Below are 24,107 nucleotides of genomic sequence, written 5' to 3'. Positions count from 1 at the left end.
AATCCATTGCATCCGTTCACCTCGATCTTTAAAATTAAACATTTTGTACATGCATCTACTTACCTTGGTGTGGTTATTGGACTGATGAATATCAATATCTTCTGATTGGCACTTGCAGAGCAAGGGGGTCTCATCACTGCCATCGCCGCACTGCTGCTCCCCGTCGCACTTGTGTTCCTTCGGAATGCATCGATGGTTTTGGCACATAAAGTGGGTCTCAGGACATTGGCGGAAGATGCAGTAGCTGCGGAACTCGTCCGATCCATCTGCACAGTGGGTGACATTATCGCAGGTAAGCTCCAAGGGAATGCATTCGCCGGAATGGCAATTGTACTGCGATAAACCACAGCTCGTGTTCACGGGAGCAATGCATCGACGACCATCAGGTGCCAATACTCCCTGTGTGCAATGGCAGGTGGCTTGACCGCTCTTGTTCAGGATACACACGTCCTCGCACTGCCCATTGAGGATCTTGCACTGATTCGCATCGCAGTTGATGCTAGTGTTCTGCACTGCTACAATTCCCATTGGCCGGGTCACGTGTTCTCTCAGGAAGAGCACATCCGTGCCGGTGTACTTGTTTGCTCGAACCACAGCATGAAGTACCCAGTCCGTCCAGAAGAGAAGATCCCCATACACAGCCATTGCAAAGGCGTGCTTGGGCGTGGAATGGGCCAAAACCACGCGGTTGCTGCCATCATAGTTCGTCCTTTCAATTTTGTCCAGCCGGGCGTCCGCCCAGTATAGCTTCTGCTGCTCCAGGTCCAAAGTCAGCGCATTTGGCATTTTGATATCGGTCTTTATGATCACCTCCGTTCCGTATCCCGTAAGGTATGATCGCTGAATGCAGGGCGACCCCTCGTTCCAGTTGGTCCAGTATATCATGCCCAGACAGGGCTCCACCGCAATGCCACGCGGCTTGTCATTCTCCCGAAGACTAAGCACTTTCTTCACGTGAATTTGGTTCTGATCAGCATGCTCAGAGAGATGCCGCAGCTCAACGCTTCGGATAGTCGCATTATTATTCGAGGTCCAGAAAAGCTGCTCGTTAACAATGTCGTAGGCCAAGCCTTCCACTCGCTGTTGCTGCTCCAATAGAACGCGCTGGCCGGTGCCATTAAAGTGCACCTGGTTGATGGTGCTAAGCTGGACATCAGAATAGTACACCAACTGTTCCTCGTAGTTATAGGTAATAGCAATTACGTTTCTCATCAAGCTGGTATTGGAAATCATTTGAACAGGCCAGTTTTTATCAGCATGGTCGGTCATGTGGATGCTTTCAATGTTGCTTCGATAGCTAAACAGTAGGAAGTTTTCGTAGGGCTCACAACTGTACCCATCTGAAGCCAGACGGCTATGGGCACAAGCGCAGACGGCACTGGTTCCGTTAAACAGACAGAGCTGCTCGCAGGCTCCGTTGCTGTGGGCGCAGGGATTGCTTCCCCGCTGAAGGTGCTTCGAGTATATCTTCAGATCCCTAATGGCATCCTGCTCCGTTTGGAGGACCACTTTTGACTGACTGAGATTTGCCAGAGGAGCCACCCGGATAATTCCCTCGTTGTACTTGTTTTCTGCCCAATATAGGTAATCGCCCATCTTGGCCAGAGCGACAGGATTGTTCAGGCTTTCGTTCAGCAACTGCTCCCGAAGGTTACCATCGTAGTCCACCTTCATTAGGGCATCCGGATATCGCTCACACCAATACACCTTTGTAGCTTCTATGTCAAGGACCAGACTCCCAACCGCCCAATTGGCTAGGGTTTGATTAACTAAAACAAAGGGCTGACTTCCATCCAAGCCGACACGCCCTATGTGTTGTTGGGTTACATAGAATAGCAGGCCTTGCAGAGGATCCACTGCCAGAGCAGTAGGTTTCTCCAAATTGGAGACCACCACATATCGATGACTGCCATCCAAACGAGCGACCTCGATGATATTTCGCTTTGTGTCGCTCCAGTAGATGTTTCCAGCCACCCAGTCGATGGCAATGCCACCCAGCCAGTCCTGCTGCTTGTATCCCACCAGGTTGAGGGCTTCTAAAATAGTTTCCCTTTGGGTTCCGTCGCGTTTCACGCGGGATATGCTACCCAGTTCATTGTCGCCCCAGTATAATGTATCTGTGTTGGCCAGGTAATCGATGAAGCTTGCCGAGCTTACACGGGAAATTGGTACCAAAGCCTGAAAGATCGATTTTGTTAGATTGCATTTTCCAAAGATTAAACCATTATATTACCGGAGAAGGAGTGTCGAACTGCTCCGATGGGTCGATCATTTCTACGCCCTGCAACACATCGATGGAGTAGAAAATAAATTCCGCCCGCGGAACACAACCGGTTGGATTGTTCGGCTCTACATCGTAGCCGAGAGCACAGCGGCAGACGTGATCTGTGGAAGAAGTGGCCAAGCAAAGCTGCTGGCAGCCACCGCGATAAGCCCACTCGGCACAGGTGTTTGAGCCGGTCTGGGCGTCCGCATAAAACATCTTCATGCTTTGAATGCTCTCTGTAAACGAAAGTAAGCATGAATAAAGAGCAATATCTTAGTCTTGGATTCGCTTACTCGTATTGACCCTGAGATAGGACATGTTGGAGCAGGCTTCCTTTTCGCATTGCATGATCACACTCTGAATATTCTCCGGAAAATAGAGCGTTCCATTGTAGACAGTCAGGGAACTGATCGATGTGATAGGACTGGCAACCAGTACCTTACGCGTCTCGTTTCTTGGAATGTCGTAATAGGCGATACCCGAATTGTCGTATGCATAGTACAACCGCTGAGAATCGAAGTCCATTGTCAAGCTTTGAAGATTGTTCTCGTGCTGATAGATCAACGAACGACTTGAGCCATCAAGATTAGACTGCTCCAACTGGGACATACTTCCATCGGACGCAGAGTGTATCCAATACATTTTGCCACTAAAGAAATAAAATTATGGTGTCAGGATTGTCACTGTTTGTAGACAAAAGATGACTTACTTGGCAGGATCCAGGACAATGCTGTCCACCATATTAAGATCCTCGTGAATAATAGACACAAATTCGCCCTTGAGGTTACTTGCCAGAATATTGCACTTTATCTGGCCAGATGAAAAGTACATGTTCCGCGCAATCCAGTCAACTGCAAAGCCATAGGGTTTCTCAATGTTGGTGTTAATTATGGGCTCTATCAAGCCGTTTGAGATTCCAGCGCTCGAGATCTCATTCTGCTGGATATCCGACCAGAAAATGCGACTTTCGTCTACGAGGAAATCGATGCGTTGTGGAGCGACCAACTTTAAATATTAATAATTAATACATATTTTGAAAAGTGAACATTTAAATGCTATATTTACCCTTGGAGACTGCCGAATAGTCGGTATGGTGTGGTGATTGGGCTGATGCAAATCAATACCTCGAATCTCGTCCACCATAACGAACAGAAGAACTTGCTCATTGGGAACACAATTACGTTCATTGGCTGGATCTAGACGCATTACATGGGGACATTCGCACTTGAAGGTACCCCTTCCACTCAAGAGGCAAAGATGGGAACATCCTCCGTTGTTCTCGCCACACGGATTCCGATCCCAGGGCTGTCGACTGGAGTGCAATACCTGAATGCCAAAAGGCTGGGACTGGGTGCGCTGCAGCACCTGTACATCGCTTCCATTCCACTTGTTGGCACGTATAACCGATGTGGTTCGCCAATCCGTCCAGTAGACGTAGTTTTCGAACACAGAAATGGCGAATGGGTGGGAGAGAATTTCTTTGTTGCGCAGTACTACATGATGCTCGGACCCGTCATACATGGTACTACTAATCGAGTCCGACTTGGCATCCACCCAGTACACTCTTTTTTGGGTGTAGTCCAGAGTCAAGCCATTGGGCCATCCTGCACTTAACTGCCAACTGGTGGAGATCATGCGTCTTCCATCGCCCGACATGCTGGCTCGCTCAATTCTGGGCGAGTTATCATCCCAATCTGTCCAAAAGAGGAGACCCTCCCTTGGATCCAAGGCAATGGCTCGCGGGCTCTCCATGTTTCCAGCGATCAGCGTTCGTCGGAAGCTTCCGTTCAGTTTTGCCACCTCGATTTGGTCCAGATTTGAGTCAATCCAGTATAGGTTTTTCCCCACCCAGTCAACGGCCAATCCCTCGGTTGTGGAAAGTCCAGAGTGAATAACGGCTTCCACATTTCGCAAACTCTCGCCCACCAGATGACCCCTGTAAATCTTGTCGTCTATCACATCCGTCCAGTATATCTCAACGTTGGATTCGTTATTGTACAAAAAATCGAGAGCGATAATATTCCTCAGGGAGCTGTAGAAGTTGCCCACGTTTAAGGTCTTAAGGTTGATGCCTTTAATGTCCTGCCTGTTGGTGAAGATAACGTAAGGCTCATCCGGAGCGGTGCTTTTGCATGTGAACCGATCGAAGCCCAAGTCGAATCCATCCAAGCAACGGCAGTCATAACCCTTACCGCTACTTTCGCACACCTGTGAACAAGTATCCCAGTGATCGCAGGCGTGCTGCATGCTGCAGCGCTTTCCGTTTGGCTGCAGGTATAGGTGGTCTGGACAGGAGCAGATATATCCCTCCGGGGTGTTATGGCAACGATGGGAGCACTCGTGCCCGCGATCGCACAGCTTATCCGCGCACAGAAAGCCCTCGTCCGTGGTATCCTCGCAATCGTTCTTTCCGTCACAAAGCTGATCCACTGTTACACACTGCTTGGTGAAGCCACACAGCCGATCTGGGTGCTCGCAAATCACCGTCTCGTTCATATCAAATCGACTGGTATTGATATGCGTGCAGTTAAACTCATCCGTCTTGTCGAAACAGTGCGGAATGCCGTCGCAGCGCAGAAAGTCCGGAATGCACTCGAACGGATCCATGCAAGCGAACTCGAGAGGAGCACACTCACCCAGCTCCTTCCACCCAGTTACTGGATGGTTATCGCTCTTGGTCTGATTGCAGTTAGCCTCATCGCTAAAGTCCACGCAGTCGTGGATCCCATCGCACATGTGCATTTCGCCATAGCATCCAATGGGCCGGCAATACTTCTCGCCGTGTTCGCACTCCTGCTCACATTCCATTTCATCGGCATTGTTTCTAGAGAAAGGAAACAGAGTATTAATTTATTTTATAAACGTGCAAAGATTAAGCCAGGATGAACCTACCCACAGTTATCAATGCCGTCGCAGACATCGGCAAACTGGCGACACCGCCCGTTGTTACAGTCGAATTCCGGGCATTTGCTGGCAAAGATCGTTTCCGACGTCTCATCGGAATCATCATCGGGCCCGCAATCAACCACTCCGTCATTAACCCAAGTTAGTTGAATGCAGCGCCCACTCTTCTGGCAAGTGAACTCGTTGCTATTGCAGGTGTTCTGGTGGCAGTTAGCCTGATCCGTTCCGTCCGAGCAGTAGGGAATGGCGCTGCACAGCAGCGATCGCTGATAGCAGCGACCATTGCAAACAAAGTTATGGGTTTTATCACAGGTATTGACATTGCAAGGTCCCTTCGGATCAGAGCTTTCGTCACTGCCATCTTCGCAGTCCTCGAAGCCGTCGCACATGTCCTTGCTGTCGAGACATTGTCGCGTGCTGCGGCACATGTAACCAGACGTGCAATTGGGACGAATCGGAGACGGAGCCAGTTGGGGGATGCAGTGGCTTCCGGTGCCGTTAAGTGTGAAACCATCGGGACATCGACATATAGCACCTTTCGGTGTGTTCAAACACATGCCCGGACACTTTGATTGCGCACAAGCACTTGGAGTTTGGGGCAGTGGTTGTGTAGCTATGTCGAAAATCCGCAAATCTGCAGCTCTTCCAGTTTTCTGTAAGTGCACTGTTGAGCTAAATGTGCTTGATAGATTGGCCTGATGCGCATGGAAGCGCAGAATAGTGGAGTTCTTGTTGTCTGCCCAATATATCAGACCATTGTTCTGCACTATCGAGTACGGATGAAACTGATCCGACTTGAATAGCACCTCCCTCCCGGTGCCATCCAGCTTCATGAGCTCAATGGTGCTCAGTCGGATATCGCACCAGTAAAGCTCCTTTGTGCGTCGATCCACGTCCAGGCTGCGTGGCCATTGCATGGGCATCGCGCTGGTGCCCTTGGCCAGCAACTCCTTGTGCGTGCCATCCATCCAGGCGCTGTAGATGCCGGCCTCGCAGGATTGCGACTCCCACTGCGACCAGTAGAGCAGACCGGTCGTGGGGTCAAGTTCCAACGACCTTAAAAATAAGATTCGAATTAGATAACATTGATTGATTTCGGTGTCTTTAAACTTACATGGCATCACAGTCAGTGTTGAATGTCAGCACTTTGCTCAAATTTTTCAGTGGAGCGACCTGCATTTTTTTGTGGCTGGTCCAGTACAGGTGATCGTTGATCCAATCGAAAGCCACGGCGTGCACCCTCTTAAGACCTTGGGTCAGCAGTCGAGAGACACTACCATTAAGGGATTGGCTCCGAATGCTGCACGAGGGTTCACCATTTCCGAATGGACTCGCACCTGAATCAGCTACCACATAGAAAACCGCCTTGCCTCGAACATTTACATCAATGGCCAGTGTTTTGGATACATTGTATACCGGCACCATTACATCCGGTTGCTCGCCGATCTGCTCCAGCTGCTGAACTTGCTCGGTATCCAGCGGTATGCCGCTGATCCTAGCCAAATGTTTGTCGCTGTACACAAGGAACTTGTCAAGGGCGGAGAGAAGGCATGTCGTCTGATTGTGCAATTTATAGCCGGCGGTGCACATGCATTTGGCGCTGGCGAATCCCTTCGTCCATTGCGGCACACAGATCTGGTTGCAACCGGCGTTGTTATCTCGGCACGGATGAGCCACCTCGGGCTGCTTTTGGCGGTGGAAAATTCTCAAATTGGCTCCACGGCTCACATTCGAATGGAGGATGCGGGTTTTGAGCGAGAATTTGTCCAGGGCAACGATGGACGCGTCCATCCAGGCTGCCAAATAAATCGAATTCTCAAAAACCTCCACGGCATGAATGGTCTTCAATGGCACTGGGGACTACAAAATGAGATACAAAAATAATCAGATCATGAACAAACTCCAAAACGTATGCTAAACGAAAAGCTAATAAGGATATAAGCGATTCTAATTGCCTAACCAATATAATTCATTAATATCTTAGGTTAATTAATTAATTAATTAAAGAAATATTAAAATTGTCAAATATTCGCATCATAGTACTTACATCTAGTGGCCTTTTGAGGGTCCAACGGTTCCGGCCCTCGTAGTCCACACGGTTAACCTCATCCTTGTAGATGTCAATCCAGTACACCAACTCGTTGGCCAAGTCCAATGTGACGCTGCTCGGGTGATAAACCTGGTCGGTGACCAAAACAGTTCGATTGCTGCCGTCGAGCAGCGAACGGGACAAACTGGGCGTCCAATCCGTGTAAAACATAAAGCCCTTGGTGGGGTCCAGAGCCAGAGATGACAGCGGGTCCACCTGCTGCAGTATCACCCGGCAGTAAGTCATCGCATTTGTGCACAGATAGACCAGGCCGTCGTCCTCGCTGACCAAATACCAATTACCCGACAGCCAGTCCAGCCGAAGCTCAGTGAAAACTGTAAGGGGAAATAGAGGTAAATGAATTTTCCACAGCTTACAGGTTTGTTTTCTATTATCAACACCTAGATAATAGCTATCCTAATCGGATATCAATTTATATTTACTTATAATGATATAGATGCTTTAATATTGTTTGAAAAACAATATATAACACTTTGTTTAGATAGGAAGCTAAAGTTAAGCAAATGCAACTGGGCAATGAATTCTACTTTTGAACCGGAATACCCTCTGCAAGGACCCACATCGGGGTCAAGATAAACGGTCACTCACATTGCTGCGGCGAGACGAACGAGGAGAAGGGCAGTGTCCAGTTAACCCGGGCGTCATCGACGCGCTGGCACCGCATTTGCAGTTCGGGCCAGCTGAAGAGCAGGGAGCAGAGGGTGCGATTCCGATGCCACACCTCGAAGGCGTGCACGAAGCGAAGGGGTTGCGAGAGCAGCAGTTCCTCCTCACTTCCGAGGCCATCCTTGTCCGTGACTTTATCATTATCCTTTGCCCCCGGGGGACCGATGACTTCGCCATTCGTTCCAACACTCTGTACGCCGTCCCGCGAAAGAAAAATCAGCGTGGTCGGCTCCGTTGGTGGCACTATAAATTGAGAGGGATTAGCCGGATGTGTATCTGCTCTGGCGTGTTTTTCTGTGGACCTTACCATTGATGGCCCGGCAGCGATTCCCCTTGGTCTTCGCATAGCCGGAGACGCAGGAGCACTCGTAGGAGCCGGGCGTATTGCGGCACACCTGGTCACAGGTGCCCGGCTCGGAGCACTCGTCGTAGTCCACGCAGCGGGTGGAGTTCGACGACTCTGGCACCTGATCCTTGGGGCAGTAGCAGCGTGCCCCCTGCGGCGTCAGTTTGCAGTTGAAGCTGCAGTTCAGTGCTGCACAAGCAGCGTTCTGTTTATCTATTCAGAAGTGGACATTATAGTTATGAGATTATTTGAAAGATAAGTTAGCTTAACTTTAAAGAACCAAAGTGGTGTGCACCGAATAAGAACAGAATAAAGAAATCTTATTAAAGTAGTTTCGACTTTGTAATCAAACCATTTTGGTTGGTTTTAATTTTGGGACTTTAGGAACACCATGTTGCACTACGATTTTGTTGGCTTTGGCAGCCCAATTAGCCGAATCGATCGGCTGCACTTACCACATTGCAGCTCATCGTTATCACAGTCCCAGCGGCCGTCGCAGAAGCGGGACAACTCCAGGCAGTCGCCGTTGAGGCACTGGCCCTCGAAGGCGCGGCACTTGGGTGTATCGCCATTCGGACCTGGTCGGGAGGCAAATGAGGCGGTGGTCAGTGGGTGGCATGTTGGCATGGTGGCGTGGCCAGGCCCGCGGCTTACTTACAGTTCAGTTCGTCGGATGTGTCGCCCTTGCCGCAGTCGAACTCCCCGTCGCAGAGCCAATTGTTCGGGATGCAGTGGCGGCTCACTCCGCACCGAAACTGGCCCTCGTTGCACTTGGGCGCTCCGGCTGGAAAACGGATGAGAACCAAGCTGAGTACACTCCTCCCGTACAATAACAATAAGCGAAATGAAGATTTATGGCGGGGTTTGTTAGTGGTCTTGGGGCTGGTTGCTCGTTGGTCCGCTTTTCGGCCAACAAAAAGTTGCTTCTGCTGTTGTTCGTACAAATCGCTGAATTATTTCGCGAGATATCGTAAATAACACGCAAACAAGGGCAGTCGTGGCCAACTTTTGGCAGATATAAAACTTTGTACTCCCGCTTTAAGTGGAAACCCCCAGAAATAACTATATAATCCTGGCACTTATAATTGGAAAGGGTTGGGCGAGCCAAGCGGAAAGTGTCATCAATGTGGTTATGGGGCTTAAGAAGTACATAGCTTATGTCCGGATGAAATCGAAAAAGTATTAGACCGCATGCAACCTCAAACGGAGAAAACGAAGATGTTATCTCCCAATAGCCATCAGTTAATACACCTACTTGTATTCCATGGGAACGAACACACACACTTTAAAGGAAAGCAAATTAGTTTGGCAACCATCTGGTGGCTTTCTGAAATGGAAAATACCCCTAGTGTCCCCTTGCTCCCTGTTCCGCGTTCCTTTCATGGTCATTACCCAATTAGCTCGGCTTTTATTAAAGCGAATGAGTTTCATTCTCATTTTAGGGGGTGACAATGGCCAACCCCCGAAAGACCACGAAAAAATAACTGTGACAAATACTGGCTCGCTAAATGGCACGTTAATTTTTCGAGTTGACTTCGCCGCATCCAGTTAGTTGAACTCCCCGTGGCACTTGAAAATGTTTAACAATTGCCCGGCAACATAATTTTTGACCATTTTCGAGGGCCCGGGTTGATTAAATAACTGCCGGGCTCCAGTTTGCGCTGCTCCCGCCCTCCAATTTCGCGCGGTGGTCAGCATCCCACGGCTCCGACTCCACGACTCCCTTGACGAAATTTCTGGTACCGGTTTCGTTTTCGCCCGCTTACTCCTTGCTCCCTGGGTTCGGGGGAAAATAAAAAATTTAAACTTTCCTCGGGACCCGGTGACTGCATGCCCTTGGGCTTATTACGTATTATATCCGTGTTGCCTTCCGCCAGCGCCATGCAAATTGCCACGCGAACACCCGAATAGCCGAATGCCGGAATACGGGAATACGGAAGCACGGCAGACGGAGACATGGACACGTCCAATGGATGTCTCTGGAGTTTAACCTCTTGGCAAGCAAAATATTTTTGGCCGTTCCCATGTGTTGCCAATGTGGCTTTTATGGTTATAGTCGCGCATGTCGGTCGCCTCCGTCCTCCGTCCACACCGTCCTCCTCCCATCCACCCATTCCCATCTCCAGGATCACCCATGCCACCCGGCCGCTGTCAAGGCATTGTCATGGCTGCCTTTGATTTGGACCACCATTGCGGAGAGAATACGACGCGTTATTTGAATTCTTCTTTGCACATTTCCCCTTATTTGTGTCAAGCAATTTGCATCTCTGAAATGCTCACAAGGAGCACAAATGTATGACTCTAGGAAAACAGGAAAATATTATAATATTGTTCGTAATGTCTGCTCTATGGGAACATTCCATTTGCAGTCAAATGAGGAAGGAGACCTCGTAAAAGATGATACACTCGAAAATGGCAAGTACACAAGTATGAGCAAAGCACGAAAAGTGAAAGATGGGTCAAAAGGTTAAAATGTTAAGCTCAACGTAACATTTCTCGTTCGAACTTCAGTTACCAATTTAAATCCTCCAATTCGCTCATTTAAAAGTAGCAACTGAAATATTGCCAATGCTTAGATACTCACAGTTGTTAAATCCCAAGGGTCCATTTAAGTCAAGTCCCATTTAAAAGTTGCGTATAAATTTGAATGGCATTTATTTGGGCCGAGGATTCGAGGAAACTTTTTTGTCGCTAGTGTAACGAGGCCAGTTTAAATGCAATATATCAAGAGGCTTATATATATGACAACACTTTATAACTCTGGGTGTGTGTGCCTGTTGTATGTCTGCATTCAGTTCAGTTGTGTTTAATTGAAATTGCGCGAACGGCAAGAGGGGGCAGTACATACAGAAGGCAGGAGACTGGGAAGCTGGGTAGCTGGGATGCTGGGCAAATGGCGAATGTAGATGACAACGATGTGCCGGGCACATTTATTATAATCTGTTGCATTAATATTTGCCGACAATTTGTCGTCTGAGTTGTCGTTCTCTGCCGGCTGCAGTGCCACAAAAATTAAATTAAAAATGCCAGAAGAACTCGGCGACCCAGCAGCAATTGTTGCAGTTCGCAGTTTGCAGTTTGCAGTTTGCAGTTCGCTGTCGTCATTGAGTGGAAAAAAGAGCAGATAAAAATGTCTACACATTAATTTTAGTCTTGTGGCTTTTTCACTTATCAGCCCTCGAGAAAATTAAGGGCAAGCGCTTAAATTTCCCACTGACAGTCGACCAGAGTTGGCTTTTATGGACCATGACAACTGGGCTTTCAATTTACGGATTTCTCGGCCCAAAAATGTTCCGACAACTAATTGCATTTGCTGCGGACAGCAGGTGAATATTCCTCCGGTGCTCTCGACCATGTATTTGCGGTGGATTTTTAGGACCGCCCGACCGCTTGACCACCCCCCACCTGTCATTAGGACGGACACACGGGGAATGGTCGAAAAAGCGTTCCGACCAAACAGCCAAACCAATAATAAAGCAATCACCGCCTGCTAATGTCCCCCAGCGGGAGCTGACAGCCCATATGGGGGGCTTACACCGATCGAGGAACATATTGAATACTCACCGCACTCGCTGCCCTCATCGGACATGTCCGGACAATCGGCCTTGGAGTCGCATTTCCATCGCATCGGTATGCAGAAGCCATCGTTGCATGTGAAGTACGAGGCTGGACAAGGACCTGCAATGGGATAGATGACGGAATAATGGTCACTCAGGATGCAAAGGAAGAACGAGGAAGTGCAGGCAGCCAGCCATTCAATCATTCGAGTCTCGGCCACAGTTTGCATACTAATGATTGCAAGGTGATGTGTGTGCGAACGAAACCATTATGCTAATCACAAATAGTTCCATTGTTGTCAAAGAGCTATTCATCGCAACACTAGGGATTAGCTAGAGTGCCACAGCCTGTACTTAAACGATATCTTAGGTGCGACAATAAATATTCAGATAGCTAGTCATATGAGATATGACATATTTTCATTATTTGCAAAACAATTTCCATCCTTGATTTTAGCGCATTACTCTAATCCAATTCAGCCGCCGGGGCACGCCCACATAAATTATTCCCGAACAATAATATTCTCCATCACTTGATCCACAGCTGCGTCCAAAAGGTTGCCAAATTATTTTTCCATTTAATATGCAGAGTGGCGACGTGTTAACGCCACCTTGCCAAACAACATCACCACCCACCGAAAAAGCCCGATGCTCTTCTATACTCTTTCCCAAAAACGCCAGATAATTTCAATGTTTATGCAGTTGTTGTAGGCCAGTACGTGCCTACAATTAAACATTAACAACGGAGCCACATTGCTGGAAGCCAAATGCCGAGGTACGTGACTCAGGAGCACTGCATCATTAGGCCGGTCGAAGCTGTTGCTAGCATTTCGTAAACAATAAAAAAGTAATTTAAATTTGCTTAGCGCATAAGTAAGAGGGTGTCGGAAATGTGCCAGCTTCCTGGTGACAGCATTTTCGGATCCAGAAGACCCACTTTCCCAAGTCAAACAAAAAGCATTCGGCTCGTTTACTCAGCCGCCCAAAAGCTGAACTTTGGATCGCCATAAAAGCCATGTCCGGGACAGTGCAGCCACATAACGCATCCAACAGCCATGTCATTGAAGTGGCTCTTGTTCGTAGCCCTGGTGGCGCTGCTCAGCATTGGTACAGGTTCCCTGGCCCAGCCCAGGAGGACCAACGTCCAGGGCAGAACTGCTCTGGAGCAGCAGATGCGCCTCCAGCGCTTGAATGCCAAATACTATGCCATTCAGCAGGACGAAGAGGATGGCGATGACATCCTGGAGCACGAGGAGGACCTGGCCGACGATGGTGAGGACGAGGAGGGAGATGATATCAAGGATGGTGAGGAGGAGGAAGACGAAAACACCGAAGCTGAAAAGGAGAACACAAAAGTGGATACCAAAAAGGTGACCTCTAACACCACACCCGCCAAGCCGAAGACTGAAGTCAAGCACAAGCTGGCGAAGGAGCAGGAGTCCGTCGATGAACTGCAGGACCTTGAGGAGCCCGAGGACGAGGAGGAGCTGGAGCTGGAGCAGGAAATCGAACTTCCACGCGCAGAGGCACGCAATCGACGACGTGGAGGCAGGCGGAACGGCAAGGGCCGACGCAAGGGGCGTGGCAGCAGCAAACGCAGGAGGGGAAACCGCAGGTGCGGCGGCAGGGGAAAGCGCGGACGTCGTGGCCAACGGAGACGCTCTCCATCAAAGCGCAGCGGCAGCAAGCGGCGAACGGGCTCGAAAACCAAGCGACAGGGTCAGAAAAACAAAACAACCGCCAACAAGGATGCTGTCGCGCCTTCAAACAAGGTGGCCTAAAGCGCTAAATACTCCCACCTACGAATGCAGCTTTAAGACTCATTAAAACAGCAGCGAAAATCCTAATAAATAAACCACAACAAAATCTTGCTTCCTTCCATGTATATATATTAAAAAAGACACTTTCCAGGTTTCCATATACAAAGCTAGCTTTTTCCTAGAATATCTACTTTCAAAGGATATTAGGCCAAAAAAGCTGTTAATCATAATATACTTAGGAAATATTACTCACAGTTTCATACAATGAATCTATTACAATGGTTGTGAAAGCTGGACAGATGAAATAATCACTGAACCATGAAGTTTGTTTTCTATTCAGTAAACTGAAACAAATTTATTCAATCGAATTCGACAAAAAGCCCAGTAAATAATAGATTAATTTAAAACAAATTCTGCACAGGATGTGTTTTGCACCTCAACTTAGTAGAAGAGCTTAACAGCTGCGAATTGCAAATATTGCTGGATATTTGCGTCGGAATGAACTTTATTGTAGCATACTTTTCGGACCAAACACTCACGTATTTCGCCAGAGAAAGTTTTTATCGCGAACTCATGCACAGGTGTGTGTGCGTTTGTGTGTGTGTGCGCCAGGTAGCAACCGCAAGTCATAAATTTCGCAGCTATTCCGCTTTTGTTATAGTGCTTTTTTATGTATTTATGCTGGTATGCTCGCATGACCCCATAAATTATAGAGCGCTGCAATTTCGTTTAGCGGCTTTTGCACTGTTCGAAATTAGTTTTACGCCTCTTTTTGATTTAGTTCGCATTGAGGTTTAGTGCTTGCTCCACATAAAATCAAAATAAGGGATTCGCGCTGCAGTGGGTGAGCCAGCTCCAACTCCAGCTCCAGTTCCAACTCCAACTTCCAAATCTGCCTGGGAGGATGCACTCAATTTCAGTTTGTTTTCCCTTCAGCTTATCTTTTGCCCGGCTGCCTTGGCCACTGGGCACTGGGTTCGTTTACCTGACAGCGTCGCCATGCCAATCGTTTGTTTAAGGATGTTCCGTAGAAAGTTCTTTGGAGTCAATTGGAATGTTTCGCAGAGGATTCGAGGAAATTAAGTTCCCGTTAAGTGCGTTTAGGGATTTCATTAAAAGAAAAGAAGAGAATCCTTTGCTATTGAAATAGAAAAACCTTAAAAATAAATTATGTTCCTATCCCTTCGCCCAAAGCAAGAATTCTTTTAAACAATAAATACTTTACTTACTGATTGCACCTACAGTTAAAATTAAGTGAAAAGGAGGTCGCTCGCATAATTAAAGATAACTTTTATTGCCTCGCTTCACTCCCTTGCAATTTTGCGAAATTCCTTTTGGGAACATTGAGGGACGTTATCCTGTGTTTGCCCTGTCTACCCGGTCTACCTGTAGCCAATTTCGAGCTGCTCTTATCTGTCTGCACTGCTGTTGGCAGTTGGTCAGCACAATGCGATGTGGGTGGATGGCTGGGGATGGGCAGGTGCTCCTCCGCTTGGCTGGGTGGGCGGTTGACTGGGCTGGTGAGTCCTGTCTCTGTCTCTGCCAGCCAGCTAGCGCCTGGCAGCCAACGACTGCCTGCCACTGACATTTGCCAAATCAAATAGAAATTTTAATTGACTCTTGGCCGGCAGACGTGCCAACGCTTTAGTTTCCGACTGGGTTCCTCCTTTTCGTAGCGGGCTCTTAAACCACAAGCGGATCTTTAACGCAGCCCTATTACTTTTACAGCCTTAAAGCCTTTGTCCTAGCTATTTGCTCTGATTTCGAGCGAAGCGACCTCTGCCCTGAATCTCTGCTTGTTTTTCCATCAGCAGGAAAACGGGTTAAGCGCCTTTTGGGCTCGAAGGGAAATTTGCATCTGTCGCTGTTGCGAATTATGTGGGCGCACACGGAAAACAGAAACTTTCGGATTCAGGACTCAGATCCAGTTCAGCATCTCTCCTCCACCTCCTCATCTGCTCCTCCCTGTTTGTCAACAACTTTGCGCGCACCTCATATCCAGCAGTCAAAGGGTATATTTGTTGCGTTTAATATGCATTGTTTGTCTAATGAATAATCAATATGTATTTCAAAGGAATACGAATATGAATAAGATAAGGATAGGTATAAATTGTTTGATTTTCCTTTGTAAAGTATCTTATACGTTCAGAACTTCTTTAATAATCCCACATTATTCCTTTGGATCACTATGCCACATTGTTTCCCAGACTGAGTACCAGTTAGTCGTGACCCTTGAGGACGGCTTTCCATCTTTTTTTTGCACTTGTTTTTGTTTGCTTTTTGGGTCAAAAAGATGTGTGTTTGTGCGCGTTGGCTGTCTGTGTGTAACATAGTTTTTCACTTAATTAGCGCGCTGAATGACGCGTTGACAGTTGGCAGGAGTACGTGCCACGCCTGCGGGTCATGCAACACACAACTTTCCGTGATTGTTGTTGTCTCTTGTTGTCTGCGGGAGCGGCAGTTGTCAGCTGAGCAATGTGCCAGAGATTTCAGGGATTGTGTGCTGCCTGAACTTCCAACTGCAGTGGACGAGGGCTCATAATTAAGGACAAATGGTGTTTATTACGAAAACCAAAGGTCGGCTAATTGGAATTTAAATTTAATGTGGATAAATAGTATTTTTTAAATTGCTGAACTATGTCAAACCAACAAAGGGGTGAAAAGGCAAGTGATAATTAAGCTGGAAAAATAAAAATGCATTAACAAACTACAAAGTTGTTTTTTGTCTTAATGAGTATGTAGTATAATAAGCAAGTACATTTAACAATTTAATTTTTTAATGGATCTAAGGGAAGAAGCAAGAGATTACAATCATTGAGATATTGATAGAAAGAATTGTCAATAAAATTCGCAACAAAGTTAACGATTGAAGGCTTAAATTTACTGCAGAACTCTGAGCCATCATCCCTCATTCGGAATGGAGTTCTTGAATATCGTTTACATTTTCACTGCCGCCAGCCGACAAATTTCCGTTGTCAGCTCGTGCAATTTGCAGTTCACACATCACTTTTATGTCCTCCGCCCCCCGTCTCGCTACTATCAGCTCTTCATCTTCTTACTCCTTTAATGGAAAACTTTGTGGAAATTCGCACAACACTGCGAAGATTCCTTTTTGATGTCACAACATTTTTGCCTTTACTTTTAATGAGCAGCATCAAGGCAGCGAAATTTTCCACTTAAAAATCGATGCTTTAACAAGCGTTTAATACGACACAAAATGAGTAGTACACTGAGAAAATAATATAAAATGGAAAAACTTAAGTACAAAAATTAAAAAAAAAGGTAGTTGTAAAAGAAAGCCATTATTTTGAAGTTTTGAAGTTTATTTTTAAAATTCCGAAACCCATAATCCACAACGTTGAAAAACTTAAAGGGGCAAAACAAAAACAGAACGCTTTAGTTATATTCCTCGACTATCAGATACCCGCTAATCAACTATTGGGATTGCATGTGAGAAATCGCATATCGATAGATACATAGTATGTATGAAAGTCGAGATTTAAGCAAAAGTTCGATTCAGAATGTTGCCACACCAACAAATCGCAAAAACCTATCACTACCACAGTTTTCAAATTTGATTTTGTTGATTTTTGTATTCTGGCAATTTCCATCGATAGATTTAAAGCATTTTTAAAGAATTTTTGTGTCATGGGTATTTGATAGTCGAGGAAATCGACTATAGCGTCCTGTCTTGTTTTATAATAGCAGCTTCCTCTGGCATAAAAATCATGAGAAAGGTGACAAAGAGAGTTGCGGGCGGTGCAGATTTCCGGCAGGCCATGGCCAAGAGCAAACTGTGGAGGTGGAGTCCGCGGGAAGCAGGAAGCCGGAGCTGCATCCTGTGTGGGAGGATGAGGGGGGTGTTCCCTCGCTGCGGTGCCGGTCAGCATCTGGCCGTACACACAAATATGGCGGCTTCCGTTGGCATTTCGACTTCCTTGTACTGCGGTCTCAATTTTCATTTATATCGACAGCGAAATCTGATGCAATATCCTCGCATGCGCCGCTCTCCATGTCCCTATGCATAATTTAATGCACTGGAGTGCGCATAATGAGCGTGATTGACATAAATGTACTTTAAATGCATGCGGGAATTGGTTCCAAATTGGGCTCATATAATGGGTCCTACGAAGGAAGATTTTGTAGGATATGAAAGGGATACAAACAACACCAATTGCCTTTTAGATTTAAACAAACGGAGGAAATAAATATATTTTTTAATATCACTAAAATAAATTTGGGTTTTATAAGATGTAAACTTAAAAAAGGATTCGCGTTGAGAACTTACATTGTCATAGGCAAAACCAGTTTATTGTTTGCTAACCATTCTATTTTGATTTCATCCAGTTGTTCTCTTTTGGCCCTAATTTTTTCAGAATGGCTTGCTGGCATCACTGCATGTTTGAGTAGGCGGGCAGTGGGCGGTGGGCGGTGGAAATGGGGGATTGCTTTGGGCCAGATAGCCGTGTCCGGCTTTGGCTTGTTTGCCGTGGACATGGGACTTTGCCGGCGTTTTTGGTTTCGGTTTGCTCGCTCGGTTTGTTGTCTATGGCCGTATGTTTTCGGCACTTAAATCGAGTTTATTACGTGCTTTCCAACTGGCCAAATGGAGAAAATGGGGCCTGAGAGCACTCCTAAAAGCCAAATCACTTAGAAGCCATAAGTAAAATAAAACTTTAACCCTAACTTTACTTCAACTGCGCCAGCGATTTGTTGTGTCTGTAACCACGCAAACTTGTAAATGAGTATTTCGTTTATTAAATTTAATTGTTTTCGGGAAGCGCATAAACAAACAAGAACTTTTTCTTCCATCGACAAAGTTTGTTTAAGCTCTCATGTGAGGCGAAAAGAATAGGGGATTACGATATTAGACATCTGAAGTGCATATGCACTTCAGCTTAGAGGCTACCTGAATATTTTGAGCATTTTGCATAAAAATGATAAGCTAAACTATTTAACTTATACGCGACCATGCAACCTCCCAGTGCACCCTTTGCCGAAAATTGAGATATAATTTTGCATCTGGATGGACCATAAAAAGTTGCAGCATCATCAACGCTTGTCGAGGGACCAAAATGCAGAAACTGCGAGAAGGAAATCCTGCAAAAGGGCTGAAAAACTTTCTCTTTGCAGTTGAGGAAAAACTTTGTAGCAAATATTTGAATAAGCTACCCTCTGCTTTCTTTTTGCACTCGCACTACCAATTTTTCTTGCATTTATTGCTATGTTTTTCGGTTGCCTAAGGCCAAACTTTCATTAATGAGCCAAAAGTTGTGCAGAAATGGAGCTAAGGAAACAATGAGGCCTTCAACACCATATAAATGTCATTATTGGGTAAATCAAAAAGGAGAGAAAATTAAATTTAAATAGTTTTCATGAATATGTTCGTGTTGATTCCTTTAATTTCCATAAATTTGATAGCTCTAGATCAGTAGTGTATTAAAATGAAACGTATGCAAAACTCAAAAAAAAAATATAGAGACAGACAATGCAAACTTTTGCATTGCAGCATTATTTTGCAGTCTGCAAACTTTACCCTTCCATCGATCCATGTTGTGTTCAAGTTTCGGGTTAGGGATTGAGTCAATACCTTAAAGCACTTGATGCCTTTTCATGCTTCCCACAGGCTGCACCATCATCATCGCAATTGTGGTCCGGTCCATCTCCCTCTGGATGTTGAAAATTTCCATCATAAATGTTTATAAACACAATTTTCTAGTTGCGGCAAAAGTTATATTATTGGAGCAGCCTCTTTCCCTGCCATCCGATGCACTATGATTTATACGTAAGCGATCATCAATCTTCTTTTGCTGACATGGTTGTTGTTGGTTCTGTTACTGCCAGTTGAGTGGAGCCGAACAACCAGGCCTTAAATGATTTTCTTTTTGTCTCCCATTGATTTCCCAGCTCCTAAGACTGCAAATTCATTTTGCTTGTTTCTGGGCAGGAAGGAAGGATGCCAGGACGGAAGGAAGGAAGGATGTGGGGCGTGGGTGTGGGTGTGGGTGTTGTGGCTTGTCGTGTCTGTCATTGTCATGTACTTGTCGTACTCGAGGACAATAAATGCATTTGCAGCAGCACTAAAAACTCCAGCTGCCACCACAGCAAACGGCAATCAATCGATGATTTCTATTCATTTTTAAACACTTTCGTCCAATAAGTATGAAGGAAGTCTGCTACATTAGAGGTGCTATTAGAATAATAAGAAAATATTCAAATAAAAAAAATTCAACCACAACTTAAAAACCTTAACATCAACCTTTTCAATTTTATACTAGTTTGTTTAGAGCAGTCTAAATATAATATTATAGTCTACAATTTAAGCAAACTTTAATTGTATATCTTCTATTTCGCTTAGTGGATCAGCGGCATGATAGTTTAGTTTGATTTGTGGTGATTTCATTATGCTGTTGACAGAGCTTTACGCCTGATTCGTGCGGCATACCCGGCGTATACGCAATGTTTAACCACATATGCATTACACACACGCCATGTTGAACAACCAATTTATTTACCCAACTACTCAGCTTGAATTGTGCAGGCACTTCGCCTGAAGTGATTGCCGGGCGACAATGTTTTTGGGACCAGATATCCACATTATCCTCTTAGTCGAACAATTCGTTACTCATTCTATCTTCCGGCTCTGTGAGAAAGCACTTTCTCGCTGCCTTTGAGGTGGCCCGCACTTTGAGGCACTTGTGGAGCTCCAGGCTGATGACTTCTTAAACGTGGCTCCATCTCTGACCCGTGTGGATCTGCTTTTATTACCCTGACATTGGCAGCAAAAAATCGCTCCAAGTGATTAGCCAGCCAGAAGGATTGGGCTAGAAAAAAGTTAAAGCCACGACGCATATTTTAAGTGGCAAAGTTTCTGAAGGCTAAAGAAAATGGTTGCCCCAACTACTCTCACCCATTTTCCATTCACTCCACTCTGCCAGGCAATAAAAAATACTAGTGGCTGCACAGAGGGGGCGAAGCCGAGTAAATAAAAAATTATTGCAAAACTTTCCCATGCAATAAACGATGAAAGTAAGTCCTTCTCCAAGAAGGCACCAGAGCACGAAAATCGCAGTAAAAATAGTTACAGCCACTAAGAACCGGATATTTCGCAAGAACATCATCTTACAGTGGCATGTCTGCCTACAATGTCACGACTCCCACCCCCATCGTGTAATCAACGCAGGTGCCACCCAACCAGATCTGCAGCAGTAGCATTTTGGGGATTTAGACGCAGTTAAACGGCCTACTGACAATCCAGTCCCCCCACCCGTTTCTGAATCCCATAATGCCGAGGAGCGGACAACACTTTCGTTGGCATGGCACACACGCTTCCATAGTTGCGGCAGACGTGACAATGACCAAATGGCACAATGTTGCACTGCACAGTGGGCATAAGACTGGAGATGGATAGATAGATAGATAGATAGAGAGATAGATAGATATAGACTGGAGATGGATAGATAGATAGATAGATAGAGAGATAGATAGATATAGACTGGAGATGGATAGATAGATAGATAGATAGAGAGATAGATAGATATATAGATAGATAGATAGATAGATAGATCGATATATAGATATATAGACAGATCGATAGATAGTAGATAGATAGATACAAGATAGATTGATAGATCGATAGATTGATAGATAGCTAGATAGATAGATAGCGAGATACATAGATAGATGTACTTACTAAGAGCTGTGCATTACTGGCAATACTATTAACAATTATAGAAAATGAATGACAACAACCTTAATGAATACAAATTAAAATAAAAATACCTTTTAAGCAAACAAACCTTATTAGTTAATTAAGGCATCTAACAACATGATGACTTTGGTTATGTGTGCATCATTTTCGGTTGAATTGATTAATAACGTTTCGATTATTATGATTATTATTTGCCTGCCATTCCAATGCTGCATGACAGGCGAATAAAATCAATCATTGCAATTAATTGTTGTGCAAATTCAATTGGCGTTTATATGAGCAATCAAACACCCGTAAAGGAGCATTTATTTTCGGCAAACAGCTATCGATGTATTTAATTGAGCGCAGCCGTTCGCAGCCCATTGTCCAATGTCTGAGCAGTTATTAGAGAAGATGTTGCAGCTATCAAAATGCCATAAAGGCGAATGTTAAACTGTGCTGCCGTAAACTGCTCGCAATACGGCCGTGTTCCCTGGATGCTGATGTGGAGCCAGCGGAATGCTGGCCACTCAGTTGAGAATGGGGTAAGGGGCAAGTCGAGCGTGGCGGCCTCAATTAGGCCCCAGTTTGATTAGAGGACGGGAGCAGTTGGCCGAGGGAAAAATTTCCATTACACTTAGCATGCCATACGCTCCATTCCTCATCGGCATCATCGCCATTGCCATCGCCATCGCCATCTCCATTCGCTCCTCTCTTAGGGGCTCTTTCTTTTCATTAGCTAAGTGGCAGAGTGCGGGCTATCCGTTGAGCCTCCGAACAATATAATTTTTATTTGCCCCTCTGTTTTTGTAATTATCCAATACGAGTGAGTGAGCTCCCTGCCTTGAGCTGCATTAAACTTTTCGGGCGCTGATCTATTTTATCTGTTCCCTCAAGTGGCATAAATCACACAGAACACTGGGGCACTGACACAATGGGATAATTAGATGGGAATTGAGACGTCCAATTCAAATTCAAATAGAACTGGATGTAGAACATGTGGCGTTGTCCAAAATACACAAAAAATAATAATTTATTTAACAAAATTCATTCTTTTAATAATCACAACTAATCGTATTTATAAACAAATTTTATTTATTCTTAAAAAAATGGTTTTAAATTAAATATTCAAAAAGAATGCAATAATAATAAACAGAGATATGATATAGATTTATAGATATAAATTCTTCTCTTAATATTGAATTAGAAACTAAATTATTTTATTTCAAGGTAAAGAGCTGACTAACATGGCAGTTGATGATTTCAAATTGTTATGAGAGCACTTAGCGGCATACAGTAAATAACATTTATTGTCATTCATCACCGCATCATAATCATAATACACACAAACACAAATTGTCACTCAAAGCCGAAAGGGGCATTATAAAAATATTACTGCCAAAGCGCAGCCTGGGGAAATTTCAAAATAATGGACAAACGTGACCGGCGCATAACGAGGACGAACATGATTTTCACTTAAACGAAAACTTGTTGGCCAGAAATCCTTTAAAGACCAGGATATGCGGACTGCCAGCCAGCCAGTGGAAGGGGTGTTGACTCACGGACATCTGTCAGAGGCAAGCAAAAGCGATTTTGCGGTTAGTCTGGTAAGCCACAGTGTTGTTGACCCCCTCAAAAAACCCCTTCGACTGCACTTGACTCTGACCCTGCCCCGCTCGTCCCCTCTTCACTCACCTCGTGCAGATCCCCGCCGACGCTCATTAAAAACAACAAAGACAGTTGACTCCACCTGTCCCAGGTAGCTCTCAACATGGAGAAATATTCCCTACTACTACTAAACTAAAAACAATGTTTGGCTACTCACAACACACTTTAGATACTTTTCAGATACTAAGAAAATCTTCAATATTCTTACGAACCTATGGTGGCATTTTTTCCAGTGCATCGTATTTGCCCAGTGCCATCATGAGCAGGAGAGCCGAAGAGCTGCAGCATCAACAGCCACGTAACTGAGACAGGAGCAGTCCACGTAATTGAATCACCCTCGAGAACATATTAAAACCATCCTGAGCAGCTCGCCAGCATTCCCCACGAGTCCCCGGCTCTCTTTTCTGTATTTCTGGATGTCGGACTGCGGTTTGGCCTTCAGACAAAAATGACCGATACCAGGGACCAGACCAGGATTTACCGTCCGTCTACCTCTGGTCGGATTGTTGGTATTTTGTTGTTCAACTGAGTTGTGCAACTGATTGCCGGTTGGCTTTGCTGTACGTGCGTTTCATAAGTTCATTTGCTTACTTTTGGGGTGTAGAAATATAAATTGTAAGTCGGTTATAACTTAAACAGCATACTTCTGTGTTGGAATGTTTAAATCGTTGGAACACGCTTATCAAAGCATTCCATGAATTGATATAATTAGTCATAATGTTCCCTTTCCGATATTTATAAACAAATGAAGTTGAATTCGATTTTGCGTAAAGTGTATAAATGCGTCGTGTGATAAGCTTAATTCCCTTGGGACCCCAGCTGCCCCAACTTCCTCGCTTCCTTGCTTTCTGTTTTTTCCTGTGATCCAACATGAAGTTGCTGCTGTGAGCTGCTGTTGAACCGAACAGGTTCAGAACGGCCACCTGAACAAAGCATACGACGAGAATAAAGGCAAAATCACGACTGATAAATGAAATAAATATATATGTATATATATATAAATATCCGTGTGTGCACCGATACACTGAAGCACACGCATGTAATGTTTAAATTTAGATATGTATATCTGCAAATTCCCCGAACGTCGCGAGCACTTGGCCCGCTTATCATTTCGTCTGTGTCGTAAGTCGGTGATGCCTG

At 45.4% G+C, this 24,107-nt stretch overlaps 2 protein-coding genes and 1 long non-coding RNA gene across 6 annotated transcripts in view; 2 read left to right on the top strand and 1 right to left on the bottom strand.

Moving 5' to 3' along the window:
* Positions 1–24,107, bottom strand: part of LOC6739326 (low-density lipoprotein receptor-related protein 1B) — a 60,025-nt gene that overhangs the window by 15,301 nt on the left and 20,617 nt on the right. For 3 of the 4 annotated variants that reach the window (XM_016172190.3, XM_016172191.3, XR_006541544.1), the window contains exons 2-14: positions 11,857–11,970; positions 8,951–9,076; positions 8,748–8,870; positions 8,254–8,505; positions 7,869–8,189; positions 7,218–7,594; positions 6,285–7,030; positions 5,159–6,226; positions 3,332–5,090; positions 2,976–3,271; positions 2,560–2,915; positions 2,234–2,502; positions 64–2,178 (exon numbers count right to left, since the gene is read on the bottom strand). In XM_016172190.3, coding sequence (XP_016026477.1) covers positions 64–2,178; positions 2,234–2,502; positions 2,560–2,915; positions 2,976–3,271; positions 3,332–5,090; positions 5,159–6,226; positions 6,285–7,030; positions 7,218–7,594; positions 7,869–8,189; positions 8,254–8,505; positions 8,748–8,870; positions 8,951–9,076; positions 11,857–11,970 — 7,922 coding nt within the window. The remainder of the gene's footprint in view (positions 1–63; positions 2,179–2,233; positions 2,503–2,559; positions 2,916–2,975; positions 3,272–3,331; positions 5,091–5,158; positions 6,227–6,284; positions 7,031–7,217; positions 7,595–7,868; positions 8,190–8,253; positions 8,506–8,747; positions 8,871–8,950; positions 9,077–11,856; positions 11,971–24,107) is intronic. The other variant, XM_039291843.2, reaches the window with a different exon arrangement.
* LOC123327085 lies at positions 170–23,557 on the top strand. Its single transcript, XR_006541550.1, has 3 exons — positions 170–292; positions 22,530–22,906; positions 23,201–23,557. It is a non-coding gene; the product is annotated as an uncharacterized LOC123327085 (long non-coding RNA).
* LOC27206139 (protein nemuri) lies at positions 12,853–13,730 on the top strand. The gene has a single exon (XM_039291846.1). The coding sequence runs from the start codon at positions 12,905–12,907 to the stop codon at positions 13,628–13,630; it is 726 nt and encodes a 241-aa protein (XP_039147780.1). The 5' UTR covers positions 12,853–12,904; the 3' UTR covers positions 13,631–13,730.

Source organism: Drosophila simulans, chromosome 2R, assembly GCF_016746395.2.
Source record: "Drosophila simulans strain w501 chromosome 2R, Prin_Dsim_3.1, whole genome shotgun sequence".
Taxonomy (NCBI): Eukaryota; Metazoa; Arthropoda; class Insecta; order Diptera; family Drosophilidae; genus Drosophila; species Drosophila simulans.
Note: the sequence above shows the minus strand (reverse complement) of the source record. Positions and strands in the feature narration are given on the sequence as shown.